Source organism: Bidens hawaiensis, unplaced genomic scaffold (assembly GCF_021521415.1).
Source record: "Bidens hawaiensis isolate Kalapana, Puna unplaced genomic scaffold, B.hawaiensis_p1.1 tig00038602_1, whole genome shotgun sequence".
In the NCBI taxonomy this organism is placed as follows: Eukaryota; Viridiplantae; Streptophyta; class Magnoliopsida; order Asterales; family Asteraceae; genus Bidens; species Bidens hawaiensis.
Genome location: NW_027505567.1, coordinates 148765 through 171138, shown reverse-complemented (window position 1 = coordinate 171138; position 22374 = coordinate 148765). Strand labels below are relative to the sequence as shown.

General features: G+C 33.0%; 2 protein-coding genes across 2 annotated transcripts; both read right to left on the bottom strand.

The window, feature by feature from the left end:
* Positions 1 to 1743: 1743 nt before the first annotated feature.
* On the bottom strand, positions 1744 to 3426 carry LOC143613996 (small ribosomal subunit protein mS33-like). Its single transcript, XM_077087560.1, has 2 exons — positions 3216 to 3426; positions 1744 to 1876 (listed from the first exon to the last, which is right to left on the bottom strand). Exons 1-2 carry the CDS (start codon positions 3422 to 3424, stop codon positions 1744 to 1746), a joined length of 342 nt encoding a protein of 113 aa, XP_076943675.1. The 5' UTR covers positions 3425 to 3426.
* A 3970-nt stretch (positions 3427 to 7396) lies between these two features.
* LOC143613997 (vacuolar cation/proton exchanger 3-like) lies at positions 7397 to 12467 on the bottom strand. The gene is made up of 11 exons (XM_077087561.1): positions 12186 to 12467; positions 11473 to 11540; positions 11347 to 11375; positions 10353 to 10549; positions 10009 to 10242; positions 9458 to 9595; positions 9260 to 9376; positions 9124 to 9177; positions 7776 to 7892; positions 7600 to 7690; positions 7397 to 7504 (listed from the first exon to the last, which is right to left on the bottom strand). Exons 1-11 carry the CDS (start codon positions 12465 to 12467, stop codon positions 7464 to 7466), a joined length of 1368 nt encoding a protein of 455 aa, XP_076943676.1. The 3' UTR covers positions 7397 to 7463.
* Positions 12468 to 22374: the final 9907 nt, after the last annotated feature.

Sequence of the window (22374 nt, the reverse complement as noted above, 5' to 3'; positions counted from 1 at the left end):
ACATTTTATTGACTTATTTGTTTTTTCAAAAAGTAAACAAATAAGTCATTTCAAAAAACTCGTCCAAGACCATGCCCGACTTGGATGGGGAGGCAAAAAGGTTGATCAGTCTTGTCCTGATCATCTCGGTAGGCCTGAAAATTTTTAAAAAAATATATATTTAAACTTTAACACCACCAGCCAATTCAAAAATCAAACTTATAATCAAATTATCACCTTTATAATGCAAATCATAGACAGTAATTCAATAAGTGCATGCCTGAATCATAAACAATAACACCAAATTAGATTATTTTGCTACAATATTTATGTTTGTTTATTGAAATTGCAATTATAATCGTATCATTTACTTTTTATATATAAGTTATCAAATTTATATTTTACTTAAATCTCAAATTTGAACTCGCATTGGGTCAAAAAGCGATTTTAGGAGACGGCGCTGGCGACAACGGTGGCCCGCCACCAATTCCAGGGGAAATCCACTACCTAAATGTTTACTATGGTAAAAATTTTTGGCTCGAACACGACTTTTGGTAATGAGCGAGGCTCAAACCAACTAATCACTAAAGAAAGTCACCGGGGTACCGTTAGAGTAATGCTCCTTTGGTCCATGTGTATTACCGGTCCTAAAAACGTAGGTTTCATTTTATATTTTTATTATTTTTAAGAGAAGCAGCAAAACCCTTGAAATTTATGATGCTCAAAATCATAATATATTTGATAGTGTGCATTCTAGGTTGAAGTTGGGTAAAATCCGAAATTATTATAAAATCTAAATAGATGACTGGAGTCTAGACAAGTACAGCATGGGTAGCTCTTGGGAATTTCAAGTCGGGTCAATTTCAGTTTTGTGTGACTCATATGAATTTGTTAGGCCAAGATGTTTCATATTTTGGTTTTACATCGAATTGCACCGAATCACGTCCAAAATTAAACCCAACGCCTACAAAATTACCTCTTAACGAGATTGAAACCGTTTTTAAAGGAGCATCCTTTTTATAGTATTTTTCCAAATGTATTTTCTAAAGGGATTTAATTTCAATGATAGCAATCTTTGTATTGGTTTTTGAAGAGTTTACTCCGTGTTATAATAACATTTGTATTTATACGTGACCAGACTAGACCCGAAAGGCTTGAGACGATAGACATTCTTAAGTCCACCCGTGCTTGTAAACACAGTATTCATTGAGCACTTAACAAACACATTATCCAAAATCAATAGCTCTCATCATCATCATCATCATCATCGTACTCAGTATATCCCACCAATAGCAAAGCTATAGCAGGGTCTGAGAAGGGTAAGATGTAAACAGCCTTACCTCTACCCCATAAGGACAGAGAGGCTGCTTCCAGTGAGACCCCCGGCTCGATAGTAGTTTTGCATCAAGCCTTGGACATAAGGCACATAGCACTCAATCATCGGGACACCGGCTGATCGGTGCATGTACCCTTGTCTTTCGGCTATCAACGCCACTATATGATGCCTGATTAACCGTCCGTCACTTTTAACGTTATTTTCACGAGATTAGTAAAATAACGTCAAAATTAGTGCAATTTCACTTTTGCCCACCCGAGGGTTCACACATATATACATCATATGGGCGCACCGCAAGCAGGGCTAAAAATCAATAGCTCTATGTTATCATAAACAAGATCCAACAACATGAAAAATACAGCCTTCTTAAGTTTTGTAGGTCAAAAGAAACTTGAAACAGCAGGCAGACATTGATAGATATTTATTTACTACGCTTTCTTTGCTCCTTCTTTGTCTTTCTTTGCCCCTTCTTTGTCTTTACGTTTAGCTGCCTTCTTTCCATGCCCCTTCTTTGGCGGTCCCTTCCCACGACGCTTCAACATTTCAAGTTTCGATAAACGCCTGCAAAACGTCCGTAAAATATTAAGTTTGATTCAAAATTTGACTGCACTTATAGTTATTTGCAACTTTGAGAAATGAAATAATATAACTTGCTAAAGAAAACTCTAAATAGCACAAAGTAAATTAACATAATGAAGTTTGGATTTAATATCTTCCCTTCATTATTCTTAAAGGAGGTAACTTACCTTTCATTAAGTCAATTTATTGATCATATTTTATTTTTTCGGGTCAAATGGGAAAATAAAAAAAAGAAGTCACCCAAATATAAATAAAATGCTAAGACCATTTAAATCCGTTTATTAAAGAACTAGATTAATATTTTTTTTAAATATGGGTTTTGTAAGCATACTTAATGCATTAACTATTCAATAAAACTTTAAAGGAACTGTAGGTAGAAAATTACCCTCACTTGGCCCGGTTTAGCTTCCAATAAAATCATTTGTTTTGACCAAAACCATTTTGACCCATTACCCGATTTTGTAAATTTTGTGAGTCCCATCATTCCAAAATTTGCAAACCATATTGATATTCGATAATATATATGTAGGAAGGAGTTATTTAAATGACAAAATACTCATTTGTGTGCTTAACTGCTTACTACCTTCATAAAAGTGATAAAAACAGTTGGTATTCAACAACACGCATAGCCAATTAATCATGAAGAAAAAATTTCAGCTTAAAAGGTTTCACAAGGTAGATCGGGAGGGTTGAGAAACTGGTCATAACGGGTTGGTCAACCCGTTTAACCATTTGACCTGCTTGAGATCAAAACATATGACATCTCAAATAAACCATATCATGGGTGAAACGACACGAACCAAACACAAAATTCGAGAGTTTCGGCTTGTTTAAACAAGTTCGAGTCAGTTTCGGGTTGAGCCCGCTAAAGCATTTAGCTAAACAGATTGTGTTCATGTCAATCCAACAGATTCCAGATTGACCCGTTTGACCCATTTATTTATTCTTTTGGTTTTTCAAAACGCGTTTTATAAATTATCAGAGTACTTTTACGCCAAAGATAAAATACTAAAAACAAAATTGTATAGTTTATACATAATCACTTTAAACAATAAACAATATGTAATTTTAAACGTTTAAATTAACAATATGTAAAAAAAGTATAAAACAAATATCTGTTTCGGGTTAAACGGCCCGTCTCAGCCCACGAATACACATGTGGTGTTGAACTTTGTGACACGATTTTCAAGTTCATGCCATGTTCGACCCACCAACCCACGTACACGACCCGTTTAGCAGCACTACTCAAAATTTCTACCTCTACATGTATATAAACATATTAAAACCAAGTTTAGAGAGAGAGAGAGAGAGAGAATATTACTCTTGTTCTTTGCGTTGCACAATGGCGGGATCCTCTTTTAGGACATCATCTGGATACCATGATGCAACTTTTTCACCAATAAATTTCTTGCGTAAAATCTTGTGGGCTGACCGTTGACCAGTTGGGTTAATAATATGACCAAATATATGGGCCCTTACTTCTGTTACTCCTCTAACTGCTGCTTGCGCCAACATGGTTCTTAAGCTCATCTTTTGAAATCTCTAATACACAAGATCTAAACATTTAGTACATTTGGATTACAAATTACCTATTTGCAGTCCCACTGTTACTAATTAATGATAATATTTGACATGGGAAAATATCACATTATGTCACATTTCCTTAAGTCAGGCTTCAATATTGTTAGATTATTTTGAAAATTTTTAAGAAAGGTTAACATAAGGGGCATAAATGGAACGGTTATGAAACTTGGTTACTATTTAGAGATTATATCTGTGATACAAACGTTAATGAATAGTAACAAAGCTTCATAATTGTTCTATTTTGGTCACTCGGTTTAAATAAATATGGGAATTTTCACAATAACTAACTGAACAACATTGAACGCTCAGTGGTTTTTGAAGCTAAACGAATTAAATAGAACAAGGTTACTATTTCATGATTTCTCCTAATTTCAATTGGTCCACAAGCATCATGTAGACTAAATTATATTGTTGCAATTTTCATAGAGCAGAGTAGTTAACTTGATGCACATAATTAGAGCTGTCACCTTTAACTGAAACCCAACCAGAGAAAACCCGAACCCGGGCCTGAACTAACCCGACCTGAAAAACCCAAACCAAAGTAATTCGGGTTAATTTTTGTGTCTGATTAATGGGTTTCGGGTCAACCCGAATGAACTTTTTTTTTTTAAACATAATATTGTTAGTAGGTTCAATCAAGTTTGATTATGGTACACTCTGTATAATCGATTATAATTTTTTAGGCTGATTCATTAACAAGTTCGATTATCGTATACCCTATTTGATCAATTAATAGATTTAATCAAGTTCGAGTTTGATTATGGTACATTTTGCTGGACTTAACTGTTTAATCAAGTATGGTTTAACGGATTATAATATATTTAGTTGAACCAAGTATGGTTTAAATTATTTTGAGACTGTTGAATCGATTAGTAGGTTCAATCAAGTTGATTATGGTATATTGCTTTTCACTTTTCTGTTTGTTCGAGTATCGTTTAATCAATTATGGTATATCTTGTTTTTCTGTTAACCAAGTTTTTTTTGTTTAACCCGAACCAATAAAAGCCGAATCCGAAAAAACCGTGTGAGATTTAGGTCGGGTTCCATGTCTAAATTTAAAACTCTGAAACCCGAAAAACAAAATCGTAGAAAACCCCTGCACATAAACACAGTAAATGAAAAATAAAACATATCTCCCACCAATCAACAATCAGAATCCACATTGCAGTTACAAATAGCCCTAAAGTTTATAAACTTTAAATGCGGGTCCGAAAAGCAGGATTTGAAGATGAAGACATATGGTCGAACAGTTGGTGTGCATTCTTGTTTTATGTGATAATACGACATACAATAGACCTAAACCCAGTTTGATAGATAGCACAAACCGATACAAATAGGGCAAATACAAACAGCAAATGAAAATGTTTACATACAAATTAGCGATTCCAGTTTGTTTCATTTTAATAACCGAAATCGACCCATCAAACGTCTCTACATGGTAAATAAAACCCCTAAGTATACCCACAAATGAAATGAAATTAAGAGAGCTATACATATATGTGTGTATGTGTGTGTGAGAGCGTACCGTGAGTTGAGCGAGATGAAGGCGACGGTGGTTTGGTTGCCGGAGTAAGGGTTGGATGTTATGTTATTTTATGTTTAGGCCCATTAGTCCATTACCGGCCCGCCTGAGGCTCGGCTCGTTTTAACTTATCAGAGCTCGAGTTTGGCGCTCAGGCTTAGCTAGTTTACTATTTAACTATTTATATATGCTTTATAATAATAATAATTTTTATATTTAGAGAAAAACTTTAAGCGTGCCTAGCTCGGTTGGAAACGAGCTAAAGTTCAACTCGAGCTCGGCTGTGGAGTGCCAAAAGAAGTAAAAACAATGAAAATTACACAAAGTTAGGGTTTGATAATTAAATGATCTTTATTTGAGGCTCGGGCTCATCTCAGCTTGTTTCAAGCTTTTTATCAATCCAAACTGAAGTAGCTTGCAAGCGATTTGACTCGTTAAAATACCAAATATGCTTAACCTAAAATATATAAATTTTCAAATAAAAAAGGTTACATAAAGAGAGTCCAAATTGTTTTAGCTCCTCTAAAGTGAGGCTAGATTAGCTCTACTCGTTCTCTTCTAATTAAGCTCCCCTCATGGGGTTTTCAAACATTTAATCTTCTTTATAATAATAATAATAATAATAATAAAGCCATGGTATACTCTTTTCACCTTATTTAGATTTATTGATGGGCACTGATCTTCTAAGGTGTTTGAGTAGAAACTTTTTCATCAATGTTTTAATTACGCAACAAAACATAACGGGGCCAACATATAACTAGCTCATAACTTGCTCTTTAATTATGAAAACAATTGATCCACAACATCAGTCTTTTAGATTGATTAATCAATTATATTGTGTTGATCAAAAGTAAGAATAAAAGAACGAAAATATTAAGAATCACAAAATACAATTAATAGCTCTAATGGTTGTTTCTACATTGAATGTATACACAATCCAAAACTAATTCTAGGTAGGTTCTCTAAATAGTCTCTAACGGTATCTACTTGATCGTGCTCGGCATTTGATCTTCATCATCCCATAAGGAGCTTAGATCTTCAACATCAGCCTTCTTTACCACTAACATTATTACGGCTAGTGATGTTTTTCTGGACCTATCATGAGCACTAACTGTTTCCATCAACGGAAACACTTACGACTAGGAACTTCCATGCGCACGTAGTGATCTCCATCAATATCAAATAGTTGTTTCTTTTCAGTCTATGGATCAGTAACTCTTATTTGCACAATCTTCAACAACTACCAATTCATCAACAAGAACTTGTTATTAGCGTTCTGTGTCTTCAGCTCACCAACCATCAACCTCGGTATCAACATACTTAGATTAGACTCGTTACATATGAACGCAACACAACTTGCATAACTCAAACACAGAAGACTAAATCAAAAGCGACAAGACTACATCAATGGTGAGAGAACAAAATATATCACCAATTTTTTTCAGAACATATCATATACAGAAAGGAAAAAATAATCGATGCTGTCCAGATAAGAGGGGGAGGGGCACTCATGGGTATTACCCATGCAACAATCAATTATGTACTGCCACCTCACTTCTAACCTTAATTACCCACAAACCACAAAGTTGCTGGCAACGCCAACCCACAAGTACCCTAAAACTTTATTAATTCATTTTAATTATTCAATGGTTAACAATGAATCAATTTTGTGTGGCAAACCTTTGCTATAGAATGAAGATGGGGTAGGGTGGTGTTACCATGCGGGTTGAAAGCCATACACCCTACCCATATGGGTGCCCCTTCCCTCTAAAACTAAGCATTTGACACAGCATATTGGACTGCGCAGAAAGAAGGGAATTAATTTGAGAGGCAACCTTTTACACAATGCGCTTTTTCTTTGACTAAGTTTGCCCCGTTGAGTTTCCTTCGTAAAATTTTTAATAAGTCAGCATAATCGACCTTGTAGTATCGGTTTATTTAATATACCGATTTAATCGCATTCTGATGTATACTGCTAAGAGTGTATGATGACAAATCATATGTCCCATGGGGAGTGTTATAATGATTATTACAAGTTCTATCAGTTCAGAATACTTTTGGTCTTATAAATAATCACATATCACTAAAGCATACATGTTAGAGTGGTGCTTTTCACTTTCCAGAACAGCTTCAGAACTTGTACGGTACAAGCCTGTATATCAACTGCAATGATATTTCCTTTAAACCCAGTCAAAGAATAACAGTTAAATAATGCATCTTAATCTTCAAGCATGTAAATTTATCTCCCTAGAAACTAAATCCCTGCAAAAAAGTAACATCTAAAATTAGACACGAATTTTTGTTGGCGATAAAACTCTTATTCTAGTGGCAATATGGCCTGTTAAAAATTAAAAATAAAGCATAATCCAAATAATTTACAAGTAAACGGCTCAAAATAACTATTTTAATATCACATCAACAAACAAAATTACCTGGCCTTTCGACTCTAAAAATCTATAGTTTTTATGGTTGAGGTGCCAAACTCATATTGTAGTTCTTGTTGTCTAGCAAAAAAATATCAAGAAACAAATTAATATCTGGTCGACATTAAGAATATAAAAACTGAATAAAGATTAGAAGTTGTGTTTTAAGAACTTACCAAATGGCAAACCAGTAATTAAAAAACTTGTCCCAATAATTATGTAACATAACAAAAGAATCACACCTTTAAGGTAGTGAGAAGTTCCATCCTGAAATTATATTTATTTAGTATATATTCAGATTGAATAAATTGTATAAAAAGTATATAGATTATTAAGAGAAAGAAAGTATTACATGCAATGTGAAAGCGGTAACTATAATTCCTAAAGAAAGCGATCCGGTTTCAAGAAGATTAAAATCAAGATCCATGTCGATATTGATTATCCAAGCAACTATTACACTAAACGGGACCTAAATCATATTAAAATATGATTAAAATAGCATTTCTTGAAATAAGTTGCATATCATAAGTACATATAAACGCTCAACCTTCAAGGGGTGGTGCAGTGGTTAAGCCTATAATTGAACCGAATGTTCACTGAACAGTTCGTTAACAGTTCGGCATGAAGTTCATTTATCTTTGTTTATTTAATGAACAAATGCCTTTGTTTATTTAGTTCAATGAATGAAAGTGAACACATGTCTTGTTCATTCATTTATGTTCATGAGCATTTGTTCATTTAAATTCGTTTATGTTCAATTATTTATGTCTGTTTTTTTTGCCCATTACAACTTAGTATAGTGTCAACAACTTTTTAGGCCCAACACATTGTTCTTCGCATTACATTTAACTAGTTTTATTTCATTCATCTATGTAGCCCTGCTTGCGGTGCGCACATATGATGTATATATGTGTGAACCCTCGGGTGGGCAAAAGTGAAATTGCACTAATTTTGACGTTATTTTACTAATCTCGTGAAAATAACGTTAAAAGTGACGGACGGTTAATCAGGCATCATGTAGTGGCGTTGATAGCTGAAAGATAAGGGTACATGCACCGATCAGCCGGTGTCCCGATGATTGAGTGCTATGTGCCTTATGTCTAAGGCTTGATGCAAAACTACTATCGAGCCGGGGATCTCACCGGAAGCAGCCTCTCTATCCCTATGGGGTAGAGGTAAGGCTGCCTACATCTTACCCTCCTCAGACCCTACCATAGCTTTGCTATTGGTGGGATATACTGAGTACGATGATGATGATGATGATGATGATGATTTCATTCATCTATGTTCAATTATGTTGTTTGTTTACAACCATGAACCATTCATTTATAACCAACGAGCAAAACGAACATGAACATATTCATTTTCTAGAACAAACACAAACAAGAAACATGATTGTTTAATTGTTCCCATTCAATCGTTTGTTCAGTTAAAGATAAAAGAACAAATAAAAACATGTTGCGTTCGTGTTCGTTTACAAACCTAGCAGCGGTAAGCTCTATACCCTTCTAGAAGAGGGGTTCGAATGCAGCTTCCACTAGTTACCTGCCTTAACCCCCCTTAAAGGCCACCCGCCCAACTGAGTGGGGCCCGTTAGTTTTCCTTAACGGGTTATCATGTCCCAAAAAATGAGTGTACTTTATTGGCTAGACAAAATTTAAAAAAAAACACCCTGAAAGGAAAAAATAACAAAAACTCACCACAAAAACAGCAATTTGAGTAGCAGACCCAAGTGCCACCCCCAAAGTTATATCCTGCATTCATAAAACTCATATATTAATACATTATTTTATATTTTAATAATTAATACTAATATATTATTTTAATAATTAATACCAGCTTATTCTTAAAAGCAAAGATAATGGCACCAGCATGTTCAGCTGCATTTCCTACAATTGGTAGCAAGATGATACTAATGAAGCTCAATGGCACCCCCCATGAAGTTGAAGCAACCTGTTTAATAATAAATAAAATTCAAAAAATAATATAAATAAGAACCACAAAGTTAACAACAAACAACCAATGTATTATTACCTCAATAGTGTCTACTAAATATTCAGACAGCAATGCAATGACAGCTGTCATTCCGGTTAGCCAAATGATTCCACCCCAAAGTCCTATCACAGGGCTTTCATCTTTGCTTGTGTCCTGGTTATCCTCTAGTACATCTTCCTATATGTAATTGTATCAATTAGTTGTACTGTAAAGGTGGTTCATGCATAAGGATTATCGTTACTGTTTTAATGTTTGGATAAACAGCTTCTGCTTCTCGTTATCTAATTGATTACCTAGGGGTCAAATAATCGGTTGCAGATAATTAGTTACATACCGGCTACAAAATGGTAAACTAAAATGACCTATTTGCCCCTTCTTATAACATAATTCTACCCTTTAATTAGTTTCAAAACGTGCATCCAAACACCTCTCTAATCAGTTTCAAAGCGCACATCCAAACACCATTAATCAGTTTCAAAACGCACATCCATACACCCTCTAATTAATTTCAAAACGCACATCCAAAGTTTCAAACACCTCTAATTAGTTTTAATGAGAAAAGTGAATGACGAATTCATGAGCAAGCATACCTCTTGTGATTCAAAGATATCGTTGTGGGTCCACAATTGAAATGCCAGACAAGCAGAGTAACCAAGCAGCATGACAACGGAACAAGCTCTAGACAAATATAATGTAGCTTTTGAAACATTTGCCACGTCAGCATCTACGTTTTTGTCATATGCAGCAGCATATTTATACAACATAGGCATTATATTGCACAACAATGCCATTAACAACAGAGATATATTCACATCTGACTGTTTCTGTTTCATCATCAATATAAATGTTAGAAAAACAAAATAATAATAATAATAATAATAATAATAATATGAATTAATATATGGTAATTTATAATATGAGATGGGATTTTTACCCTGTCAAATTTTTGTTCTGTTGAAATATTTGCAAGGCCACCACAAAGGAGAGAAGTTCCAAGAACCAATAGTAAGTTTGATAGAATTGACCCCAAAAGAGAGTATTTAACAACATCTATTTTATTTTGTAACAATGCAAATATTGCAATTATAAGCTCAGTTGCATTCCCACATGTTGCATTTAATAGTCCTCCCACTGCAAAACATATCACATTCATTATTATTATCATTATTATCCACGTCTGTTGTAACTAATTATTGACAAAGATATAAAGCATTAACAAAAATTCAAACTAATTTTCCCTTTATTTATATACTTGATGAGCTGTCTCTAGATATTTTTTTATAATAATAATAACAAAAAAAATGTGATTAATATTTTAAAAGGAAAATTTCACACAATAGTAATCAAGTTTCTCAGTTCTACTAAAGTTACTCATAGCATTTTGTATCTTTAAAGTCACTAGCTTTAATTAGTTGTTTCAATGTTGTGAAGAAAAAAAAAAGATTGCATATCAAAAAAATATTAACTTTTTAAAATTAAGTGATAGAAATGAAACATATATGAATTTTTATTTATTTATTAGTAATTAATTTTTTTCAAATTGACTTAAAATGAACAGTCATGAAAATTGCTTATTATTTGTGAATTTATTTTTCTTCACCGTTACCTCCCGCTTCAAGTTAATTAAAAAAAAAAGTAATCACCTAACTTAGATTCATATATATGTTACATTTTAGATCATTTAATTCTAAATACTTTTAAATGTTTTTTTTAACATCTCACAACAATAATACAACTTATGGAAGTTGTGACTTTAAAGAAAGAGAAGTTGTGACTTTAAAGAAAGAAAAAAATTGAGTTTGAATGAATTTACTAACACAAAAAGTATGTATTAAACAAATTCTATCTCATCACAATTACTTAAAAACAGAGAAGAATTAGTTAAAAAAAATTAAAACAATAATCTTTTTTTTTTTTTGGTTTTTTACCTGTTGCACCAGTGTAGAATGAAATTTGCCTGCATTTTATAATCAAAAAAAAAAACTAATTATTTAAAAATCTATATATTTACATATTTATTTAGATAACTAAATAAACGAAAAAAAAAATCTTACTCTGTTAGAAAGCTCACACGCTCTGCAAGGGGAATCAATCCAACGAAACTCATCAAAAATATCCACGGCTACTTTTCAAACAACCAAATAAAAAAGCAAACAATTCATTCTCAATTTTATCAATTTCACAATAGTTCAATGCAGAGGTGCAACCCTAAACCAGTTTAGAAACCGAACACGCCAACCCGACCCGAAACTAATTGTACTTGGTTTGGATGTTTCAACCTTGCCAACCCAGTTTGGACCCTATCTATATTTTTGATCCAAATGTAAACAAGCATATATTAGCCTAGTATGATACCCATAGTTGTGTAAGGACTAGCGATTAATTAGGATTAGTTGGATTGGAATTTATATATAATTTCCCAAAAAGATACATACACACCAAATTTTATATATAAAATTTTGAAGTTTGACCAATTTTGACCAAATAGAGTTAATCAGCAATTAGACGGTGGTATTTTTAGTTTTTTACAGCCATGTTGATGCCAGAAATGAATAAACTGATTCGAACAAGAAGAAGAATAGTTATTAAAAAAATTCGTGTTGTGTAGTATTATTTTTTTCCCCTGAAATAATGTTTTAATTACTTCCAAAATTACAAAAATGAATAAAGTTTGAAGCTTTTAGTTATGGTTAAACCCGGTTCAAACCGGTTGGAGTTGAAACCCTAACCCGGGTTATTATGCACCAATGTAGAGCGGCGGACTGACCTGTGACAGCCGGAAGTATCTGGCGGCGACGGCGGCCGGAACGGCGAGAAACAGGACCGATAATTTGGTCCCGAAAATGACTTCGTGGAGAGTGGAAATAAAACTTGTTAGAATTGAGGCCGGAAGCTTGGAGATGAGAGGCCTATCGGACTTTTTACAGAGGGAGGAAGAGGACAGGTTGTGTGCCGTCCGCTTTCCGGTGGCGGATAGCCGCTTGGCGGAGCCGGATTCCACAAGCCAGGGTTCCGATAGGTCCGTCACCGGAGGAGAAGAAGTTGCCATTGGTTTCGGTTGCAAAGTTGTTGGCGTCTCTGTTATATAATGGATATATATATATCACTTATTTAATTTTTAAATTATTTACAGCAAGACATACATTTAAAAAAAAAAAAGAGAATTGTCAAAATATTTCGTACAGTGTGCCTAATGACAAAAGAGAACCCCAGTTCTTAAATGCCTCCCAGTTATCTCGGAGAAAACTTACTCGCTTGAAATATCCACTTGTGGTGAAATTCGGGCGCCCTCAGCATCAAACTGGATATCACAAAGACCCTAGTATTTCTTCATTCAGCTACTCATGCCCCTCCCAAAGTGTTGTCAGTGGGAATTGAGCATAGGTCTCCACTGAGAAACTCAGGCTTCCTACCATTACATCATATTAGGCTAAGGGTAGTGGGGCGCGGATGGGGGGCGCGGCCACTTGGCTCGCGAACACCGCTATCACGTTGGCGCGGATGGGGGGCGTGGGCCAGTCCGCGTGGGGTGACCGTTGGGGAGAGCCGTTGGGTTATTAAAATAAAAAAAAAAATTCAAACTTATTATAAATATCACAATTCATTTTTTTTAAAAAACACCCATCTCGTTCTCTTTCTCTCAATATTTCTACTAATACCTCTCATTTGATTTTCCAAAGTTTTTTAAAAAATCATGTCGGGTTCGAGAAATTTCAACTACAACGCTCAATTTCAGATGCAGGGGTTGGACTACATGTCTGACGAGGCCTTTCAAGATCTAATGGCATCTCAAAACGCGACTTTTTTCAACTCGGATACACAACCCGAGTTTTCCGTTCCGGAGACACAACCGGGTACCGGATAAACCAACAAAACGCTCTCACAAAGGTAAGAAAACGAATAAAACCGGAGAAGCGGGCGGTTTATCGACACCGGCTGTGACGAAGCGAAAGTCTACTCCTTGGAAAAAGGATGAAAAATTAGCTTTGGCTAGAGCTTGGATTGAGATATCTCAAGATCGAAACGAGGGTAATTATTTTTTGGTGCATTTTTTTTAATTTAAATTTTTAGTTTTTGTTTGCAATTTACTAAAGTTTTGATATTTTTTTATAGCCGACTTTTATAAACGTCGAGTATTTTGGAGCAAAGTTCGGGAATTGTTTTATGAGCAAGTGGGGAGTAGGGACAGAACCGATAATATGATATCGGGTCAGTGGTCCGATATTCGTAAATTTGTAGGATTATTTACCAACCTACATAACCGAAATGCAAACCGAATATGACAGAGTGGGTCCGATGATCTTCAAGTTTTTCAATTCACTTGCGACGAGTGGAAAGCGGAGGTGTTAAGGAAGTACGGGATGGTGAAGACGTTTGACGAGCACTACTTGTGGGACGTGCTCAAGAAGTGCTCGAAATGGATTATGTTAGTTACTCTGGATGCGGATGTCGGAAAAGAATCAGCTAAACGTATGAAAACTAGCGAGTCCGGCTCCTACGTCTCTTATAGCGGCTCGAAGACTCGAATTAACTTCGACCTAAACTTGTCCGAGGGCGATTTGAAAGAGCAAGGCTCTAGCCGCCCCCCGGGTAGTGAACGTGGGAAAAGAACCGCCGATCACGACTTCGGAAAAGAGATTGCTAGAATGTCAATTGTTCTCGAGTCGATTGGTCAAGCTAAACATAATAGAAACCGGATGAGGAGTTTGGAATTTCTAGCCAAGGACTTTAGCCACCTACCGCCATCCGACCAAGCGATAATGGAGGAAGAAAAAGACCGTATTCGGAAGGAATTGACGAAAAAAATTAAAAACGCTATTTTTATGTATTTTTTTAGAGGTTGTTGCATTTTAAATTTATGTTTTTATTTTCCTTTTTATTTATGTTTTAATGAAATGTTTTAATTTAGTATTATTAATATTTATTTAGGATATAGTATTAAAAAAAAACTCAACCAAGCCCCGGCTCATCTGGACTATTACACCCTTTGAGGCTTGGTCCGGGGGCTTGGTTGGCATACTTAGTGTCACACCCCGACCAATGAAGGCGGAAACGTCGAGGCGCGACATGATAGCTCATTGCACAATGACACTATAAAGTTACAATATTTAAACAACTCATTTAAATCCATATCATCATAAATAACATAACAATTGTTCATACAAAATGCCAAATAGATAGATAAACAAATAACTTGTTCTTTTATTTTCTAATATCCTAAAGCCAAGATAATAAGTTTCTTCAAGTAATCCAATCAAGCTAACATCAAACCTGTAACATTGCATAAAATAGAGTTTGTCAACACGAAGGTTGGTGAGCAATTTTCATAGTTTTGGACAATAAGTATATAGTATGAAATCCACAACTAGTATATGAAAACAATAAATAATAGCAAAAATTTAGAGAATAAAACCGTCAATAAGAATACATTGAAGAAACGTCAATAAGAATACATTGACGACAATAATGAAATCGTCAATAAGAATACATTGACGACACCTTTCTATACGGGGATACCATATATACTCGGAATTAACGTATGATCATACTTTGATGAGGCTACCCGCCTTAGCATTCAAGAGGCTACCCGCCTTAGCATTCAAGAATTTGCACATAATCATGTAAAGCATATAACACCAAATCGAGCATTTATTTAAGTAAACATATACAATACGTGTTGTGGTTTAAGACTCAAGTATAAATCATTTGAATTTGAATAAGTATGCAATGCCACCCCCAAAACGAAAGATGGAAAACGGGGGATGAAAAAGTTCTCACATTAACAAGTAACTTGAAAGATAGTGTCGTGAATAATCAGAGAGATCGGTTTAACGAGCAAGACCTATATTAAACGGGTCTTGTGCTAGTAGGTAGTCTTGGAAGGGTTTAAAATAAAATACATGACAAATAAAATAAATAAATAAAGTTTAGGATTTAAAATGTAAATATTTGAGAAATTAAAAAAAACGAGTTTTGTAAAATAAGTTTACTCGAAACCGGGTCTCGGCATTCTATTCATTAGTTTTTTTCTTTTTTTTTACTCAACCTATGTTAAGTAATAATGTGGGTTAAAATGCGATATTGCAAAACCTTTGGTTATAAGAATACCAAAACGAGGTTTAAACGAGTGTTCGGGTTTGTCGGTTCGAGACTTGATAATTGACCAAGCTCACAGTTAACTTCCAAAATAATAAATGTTATGAGATAACTCAATAAAATCAAAATAGACTTAACCAAGTATGTAGTTCTATTGTGAAGAACCTTAACGTTCGTTAAGCGAGTATACGACCTTATCGATTCGAACTTGTTATAAGATCAAGTTGGTTACCGACATGCCAAGTATGTTTAGAAATTAACTAAAATTGATTTAAAATATAATCTTGAAGAAAAATATGAGTTTTGGTGGCTAAAAACACACTTGTGTGTCTTAAGCGAGTGAACTCGGTTTAGTTCGGTTTTTGGTTCGGTCCTTGACTCGGAATAAGACCGAGGATGGTTACCACATACCCAATTACCATGGAACTTGTAAAATAACTTATAAATAATAATACTCAAGTTTTACATTCAAAAAGTTAACAATAAAGCTTTTAAACAAAAGTTCGGTTTTTGGTTTGGTCCTTGACTCGGAATAAGACCGAGGATGGTTACCACATACCCAATTACCATGGAACTTGTAAAATAACTTATAAATAATAATACTCAAGTTTCACATTCAAAAAGTTAACAATAATGCTTTTAAACAAAAGTTCGGTTTTTGGTTCGGTTCTCAACTCGGGATGAAACCGAGGCTAGTCACCACATACCCAATACCATGGAACCTGACAAATATGAACAATAAACTAAAATATGTAGAAGTTAAGCAAGTATAACAAGTTATATGGTTAGATTTGTTAAATATATAAACAAGGACTACAAAGTCCTCCATGTAACCTCGCCTTACTAGCCCGACATTTCAACCGGCCGAGACCGGAGAAATGAAAGACCGAAGGTAAACAAGGAGTGTATATTATATATATGTTGTAACATCAAGCTTTAAGTGTTGAGAAGTTAGTTAAAATGAAAGATTAGCTTATGAAGAACAACCTTATAATTCAAGAATTTGAGAGAGAAATGAAGAAATGAGCAAGCACAAATGAAGAAGATGGGTGTGTATATATAGAGTAAGTTGAATGGGTCTTTCATAAAGGGTGTTTCATGAAAATGGGTTGGTTATAGACCCAAGAAGCATAAACTACAAATGGGTCCTTCAAGTCTCCATTTTGGTAGTTTTAGTCCCTGGAGTTCGTTTTGAGCGTTTTCGGGGAATTTTAAGAACCGAAAAGGGTATTTTTTTATCCAACAACTATAAAACAAATATTTAACATACAATTCATCATTTTGATAATATCGAAAGGTTCGGGATACAAAACGGGTCGGGTTTACATTAAGAATACAAGTATAAAATAACCCGAAATTGACAAATGTCACACCTAGTCAGCGCCACGTGTCATGAAGATGTTGGTTTACTTGGGGCTCAACCAAGCCCCATTACCCTTAGCCTTAGAAATGATAGTATTTACAAAACTTATAAGTGTACAAACTTATAGAATAGTAACCAAGTTTAAATTTTTAAATGATAACCATGTTTCAAAATTGCTATAATTATGTCTGTTGGTGTTCCAATTAAGTCACCCAAAGATAATATTTTATAAGTTATTGGTTTTAGCATGTTTTTTTTTATCATGTTTTGTTTTTGTTTCAATGAGAAAATATTTTTATCTATCTTTTGATGTTGATGTCAATTGGTAACGTGAATTTTATTTTTGATTTTAATTTAATTAACGTTTCTTTTTTATTTTTAAATATAACTACACATATTGCAAATCATTAAAAATCATTATATTTCTCACTTCATTTCAATTAAATAATATCTTTTATAGCATTATCATTATATTCTTTTTTCCTCCTCTCATAACCAGTTTGAAAAAGTATTAAAAAAATATAGGGAATGAACAATAACATTTCAAATATACAAAGAAATCATTACGTTTTATTTTCCATCCTCTCACAACACCCAAACCACTCTTTACATTATAAAAACAAAACACGCCACACAAAAATATATATGATAGGATGTGAATGCTCTTACGTTTTAGGGATATTGAATTTAGATACTCTTGACTTTCGCTTGTTGACTGATAAGTCTCTCAAGTAACTAAATGTTTGCAACCACTTTCACTTTTTTCTTCTGGCACTCCCAAACTAACTGGACACTAACTATGTTAGTTTTTTTTTTATAATGTGGCTAGTGCACAAGTTGGAGATAAACAGACATGAGCCGCTGACACAGGGCCATCCCCGAAAATCCTAAAAAATTCGAGGGCTCGGGGCAAATGAAAAAATGGGCCCTAAAAATTAAAAATAAAATCAATAACTTATATATAAAACTTCAATATTACAATGACAGATATTAATTATGATAACAATTAACAAACCGAAGTTATTGCAACAATGGTCAAATTTGTATACTTAGAGCATTCCCAGCTCATTCTATAAAGTTGTCAAACCCATATAATTTAGGATAAATTTTGATAAAACCCATCAAAATCACCTCTCCAATCCATTCCTATTATATGGATGAATTATGGCAGCTAAAGTAAAACTTAAATATAGGGTCTCATTTATTATCCATGCCATATAATATATCAACTATCTTCCAATCATCATATACTATATTAGTTTTAGAGCCCGTATCACACACGGAATGATCCAAATTATAAAATTACAAGTAAAGCAAATAATTACATAACATATATGAAAAAATATATTACATATATGCTTATATCTATACTATGTGTACATAAACTAATTTTATTTATATCACAAAATGATTTTTTTTAAATGAACTTAAAAAAATGCACGTGCAGAAACGTACCCGTGAACGCTCTTTCTATTGAAAATGTCATTCTCAGTGTCATATATGTATAATTGAAAGAATTTTGGTTATTAACCAATTTCAAAAATAAGACTTCTCATACAATAGGAGTTCTAAGTTCTAACCTTTCAGCCTAAATGCAGAATAAGTGTTACCTTTATTGATATATTTATCAATTTACCACTCATCGAAGGAAAGGAGAATATTAAATTATAATGATGGATGTTCTTCTTGAACTATGTTTTTCTGAGCTACACTATGAAGATTTTGATAAGTTTCAGGGGCTTCTCGACTTTGTCATAATGACAACATAAAAAGTAACATGTTAACCCATTCAAATTCGTGAATATTTTGCTTCATTTAAGCATTAGTTTTGCATTACATGCTTCCCATACAACGTTCTGATCACCATTGAAGGAAAAGTTAATGCTTACACAAATATTTCAAATTTGATAAAAGTTAGAAGCATTGATAGGTCTAGAGTTGCCATGTCAAAAGTGTTCGCAATCTTTTACTTAAATTTTAAAAGTCGAGGGAAAAATAGTCAACGTACCAAATTCCGAACCTTTTGATTATTTCCAAAAATGCCCTTGAAAATAATTTTAAAACCCGAATCATGTTTAAAGTTCTAATTCATCCGTTTGACATTTCAAGCCAACACTTTGAACCCGTTATAAATTTGATGATAAATCTATTTGCATTATCAAATTTTTAAAAATAATAGAGTTCCCATTTTTTGACCTGTAATAAATTTTGATCTAAATGTAGTTAAGTTGTACCAAACAATCTATTTACCAACTTTTGACCCATAAAAATCAAATTTAAGTTCCACAAAAACCCGAAACATCCTTGATAAAAAAAACTAAGAAGTTAGATATGATAAACTTTGTTATGTCTGAAAGTGATTGGTGTATACTATCCTTACATTTTAACATATATATAGTTTACTAAATTAACCGAAAAATAAATGGATAGATTTAAAGCATATATTTATAATTTATAAATTTATATGACAATTTATAATAATAGTATTAATAATAATAGATAAATTGATTGATTTTAAAAAAATGGATCAACTTTTAAGCATATATTTATAATTTAATGATTAAAAAATTACTTTATAAAATGAAAGTATATTCGAGTTTTGTTTTTCTTTACAATCTTCTACAATATACATAATACAATATGTTAATGATAACATTTGAAATTATATTATTTTCAATCTTTGACAAACATGGTTTGTTGTTGATTTTGAATTTCATCAAGTATTTTGGAATATATAGTAAAATAATATGTTAATATTTATTTTTATAAAAATATATAGATATAATATAAAAGGAAAGTGAATAATTATTGATCTATTACATATATTAGGGTTAATTAAGATCTTAGTTTTGGAGGGAAAAGAATTGTGAGAATTAACTAAAAGACGACATGTGTCCACAATTATTTTACTTTATTAGAATAGGTAAATAACAAGACAAAAGAGGAAAAAATAATAAAAAAACAATTTATGGATATGAATTAGGAATAGAATTTGAAAGCTTTTTGAAAAATGATAGATAAACTTATGGAATGATGTTTTTTAGCTAAATTATAGAAAAAAATATACAAAATGGAATGGGAATGCTCTTAAAAAATTCATGAGTCTTTTTTTAACATTTTTTATTTTAAATCAAAAGTTATTTTGGTCTTTAAATCTTACTAATATATTAAAGCAAAACAATGTCCACATGGCATCTTTCTAAAGTTTTCACATATGATGACACATAAGTTATTTCCAAAATTAAACCCTATTTAAATTTATTAAATTAATTTGCTACATTTATTATTATTTTTAAAATTGTTAAATTAAATTTTCATTAACTCTCATTTAATCTGATTTACAAAAATAAAAATATGTTTAATGCTTCTTTATTTATTACGTCTTTTAAACTAATTTTTCAAATACTTTATTTAAAAATGTTATTATTATAAAGATCCTTTTGATTTACGTAAAACAACTAGCATAGGCTTAAACTATTAAAAGTCTCTTTTCAAACGTATGTACATCTAGATACCTAGAATTTGCCTTATATGAAAATTTAGTTAAACTTGACCTAACTTTTGATTTATTTACAATTTTAAAATCTTAAACTTATCATTTCATACCATTGAATAATTAATATGGGAAAACCACATATGTTCTGTACAATTGGATATTTGAAGGTTTATAAACAATTTTTGTATTTAATCTTTTTTCAAATTTATATACAATTTATATTCATATATGAGAAATTGTTATACATTCTTAAATTATACCACGCATATAGACATCTCTTTTTATTGATGTTATATTATTTATTCAGCCCGTGTACTACACGGGTTATTAACCTAGTATAATAAATAAAGAAACATATGACATGAGCATATTAAATAAACAAGCAAGAATAAAATCAAATAAGATTGGACCCAAATTTTAGTGGCCTACGCTTCCTGTTGATCGTCAAAAGAAAAAATAACAAAAATAAAAAAATAACTATTAGATGAAAGCGCTTCCTGTTGAGCAACAAATTAAAAAAAACTGCGACATGTAAGAATCGAACCTACCCACCTTATTTGAAGAAGAATGGCCTTACCAGTTGCACCAATTTACATTTTTTGTCATGGATTGGTTTGTTTATATATTATTTAATAAATGTGAAAAATTAATTATGGGCCCTAAAAATGTTGGGCCTTGGGCTGTTGCCCTCTCTGTCCACCCTATGGGCCGGGCATGCGCTGACATTTGTCGCGGGTAAGCAACTACCTCTCATGGTGGCATGTAGGGATGGCAAAAACGGCCAAGCCTGACGGGTATACCCAAAGCTCGAAACAAATGGGATGGGTATTCCCAAAACCCAATAGGTAGGGGCCGAGTATGGGCCGGATATGGAATTAGGATTTAAAAATTTTCCCGGGTATGGGATTAAATGATGCCCAGCTCAAATGGGTTGAGCAAGATAAGGGTCAGACCCTTGAAACCCTTTTACCCGACTCGTAAAACCTTTAATTAGATCCGAATATATAATATGGGTCGGGTAAAGGGTATTTAATTTTCACATTAAAGTGTAAAAGGGTTTTAAGGGTCCGACCCTTTTTCAAACTCCTGACCCGTTTACTAGTTTCTAGATAGACATACATCAGATTCTCGATTAATCTGAAATGTAGGAGAGGTTTGTATTTTATATATGATTCATCATAAATTTCCCAACTAATAAGAAAAATAAAAATAAAAGGCCATACTACTGATTGGATACAAGTATATATGAAAATCACTGAATTGTTCTCTACATGTAATTTATGAATGTGAATATTATTTGCATCGGTTCAAATGGTTGATAAACTTTTAAAGTCAGAGTTTACTGTGTTATTAAATGAAAGTATAACTGTTCTATGATTCATATATTAAAGTCATATATGAGATATGCAACTAGTAAATGCAGAAAATAAGCTACGATTACTGCTTTAAAGGGTAAAGGGTTGGACCCTTGAAACCCTTATTTATACCCGACCCTTTTATTGTTTAGAGGGTAGGGTCTCGGGTCCACATTTCTTCCTAAAAGGATAAAGGGTCCGAGTAGGGTATTAGGTAAAAGGGTAGGGTCTTACATTTTGAACAACCCTAAGCTCAATTACCCGAAACTAGGGTTGTTCGCGAACTGAGCGTAACCTTGCTCATCTTCGTTTGGTTTAAAAGCAAGCTGAACCGAGCTGATTGAATTTAAAGAAGCGAGCGATATTTTATGCTTGAACTTGGTTTGGTTTGAAACTGAACAACTTGGTTTTGTTGATTTCGTACAAAGTTTTCAATTTTAAATTTCTAAAACTCCAAAATATTATTAATTCAGGAATTTCAACCCTAAAATATATAGACTTACCTCTAAAATGTCTAAAACTCAAAGCTAACAAGAATATATATATATAAAGCGAGCGACTAGGGTTTAAATTCGAACTTTAAAATTTTTAAATACTTTGAAAAATAGTACACACACATACATAAAAATATATACAATTAATAAAT